We start from the raw sequence: 1,850 nt of genomic DNA on the forward strand, positions 1-1,850 counted from the left end.
GTAGAAGATTGCCTTGAATGTCCATTAATGGAGATTAGTCTTTAAAATTGTGAAATTCTTACATCCTTGTTCATGATTTTTCCAGATAGGATTGGAAGGAGAAAGCCTAGGTATATACAAGCCAAATTGCGTGAATTGTGTGAAATGGGTATCAACTACAGAACCACCAAAAAATCAGCCTTTGACATGGTACAAGGTATATTCTAGTGATATATATAATGGTTTCCTCTCATATTATAAACAACCTTTTACATGAATTTGTGTTTAATAAGAATATTAACCGAAAGAACTGTTGCAGACTATTGTTGACCAACCATCAGGGGAGGATCCTATTGCTCTGGATATGCTTGCCATGGGGAAAGGTCTAGCTTGGTTAAATGGAGAAGAAATTGGAAGATACTGGCCCAAGGAAAGCCCTCTTGACGATCAGTGTGTTCAAGAATGCGATTATAGAGGCACGTTTTCCCAGTGGAAATGCCCCACTGGATGTGGAGAGCCAACACAAAGATGGTAAACTTTAATAGAAAAAAAAAATGCTAAATTTAGAACTAAGAATTCACGCATTAATTGTTTGTTTTCTTACTTATAAACTATATCAAATCTGCTCTAACAAAACTCCTTAGTAGAACTTCCATGACTATCCACCAATTTTTCGCAAATTAAAATTCAACTACATAAGATTGGTTAATCAAAAAGTCATTTAATCAGCTATAGTTTTAGACAGTATACGGTTTCTATCCAACAATTAAAAGAATATTATATCTCAGTTTCAATTTATGCATGGCAGATTCTATATTCACTGTAGATAAGTCTTCTATTCATCTGAATTGATCAGGTACCATATTCCACGGTCTTGGTTCCAGCCAACTGGAAATGTTCTAGTTATTTTCGAGGAGAAAGGTGGAGATCCAACAAAAATCAAGTTTGCAAAACGTAAAATCTCAGGTATGTGTGCACTTGTTGGCGAAGATTACCCCTTGGCAACTGTGAATCTCAAGTGCCCCAAGAACAGTAGCATCTCGGAAGTAAAATTTGCAAGTTTTGGAAATCCTGAGGGAACATGTGGATCCTATAGGAAGGGACATTGTCATGATCCTACTTCTACTTCTGTGATTGAGATGGTAATAATGCTTTCTTAACTTGTTCCTACAAATACGTATACCTTATGTTTCAGCAACATCTTAAATTATGATCATATTGAATGCCTTGACATTTTTGCTAATATTGCTTTTAACTAATATTATTACAGGCGTGCTTGAATAAAAATGAGTGTGCCATAGAACTAACAGACGAGACTTTCGATAAGGTATATTGTACGTGTGAAACTAAAAAGAAACTAGCAGTGGAAGTAGTATGCAGCTGAACATATATATTCTTTTAGCGGTGCAGTCACCCAAACTAAAGAAATTATCAAAGCAGCAGGGATTCGAGGTGCTCTTCCCTTTAATTTCTATTCATTTCCATAACTCTAGGTTCTGTTGGTTATCACTGTATATGTGACATTTTAAATAATTTAATATAAATATTAATTTTTCACAAGTTGATTGTTCATTATGTTGTCTTTCCCTGTTTAATCTCTTCTTTTTCTCTTTTTTGGTAATTGTTTGTGCGAAAAATTGATCAGGGAAGTCCGAAAACTCAAGTGAACGATTGAGTTTACTACTGAATGTCTTGATCTTTAGTGATTTTATAGATTTGAATTTAGGTTGTATGGATTGAGCAAAAGTAAATAAAAACTGAGAATTTGAATTAATTATAAAGAATGCAGAGAACTGAATTGGTGGAAAATGAATTCGTCTTCTAATTATACAACACCTTCTGTACTTTTATGGACCTTACAGGGAAAATTT

General features: G+C 34.2%; 1 protein-coding gene across 1 annotated transcript in view; it reads left to right on the forward strand.

Moving 5' to 3' along the window:
* The window catches only part of LOC116108461 (beta-galactosidase 3-like), a 4,786-nt gene extending 3,308 nt beyond the window's left edge, over nt 1–1,478 (forward strand). Inside the window, exons 5-8 of the mRNA XM_031394710.1 lie at nt 86–196; nt 299–510; nt 836–1,121; nt 1,250–1,478. Of these exons, the coding sequence (XP_031250570.1) occupies nt 86–196; nt 299–510; nt 836–1,121; nt 1,250–1,363 (723 nt within the window). The 3' untranslated portion in view covers nt 1,364–1,478. The remainder of the gene's footprint in view (nt 1–85; nt 197–298; nt 511–835; nt 1,122–1,249) is intronic.
* Nucleotides 1,479–1,850: the final 372 nt, after the last annotated feature.

Source organism: Pistacia vera, unplaced genomic scaffold (assembly GCF_008641045.1).
Source record: "Pistacia vera cultivar Batoury unplaced genomic scaffold, PisVer_v2 Contig565, whole genome shotgun sequence".
Lineage (NCBI taxonomy): Eukaryota > Viridiplantae > Streptophyta > Magnoliopsida > Sapindales > Anacardiaceae > Pistacia > Pistacia vera.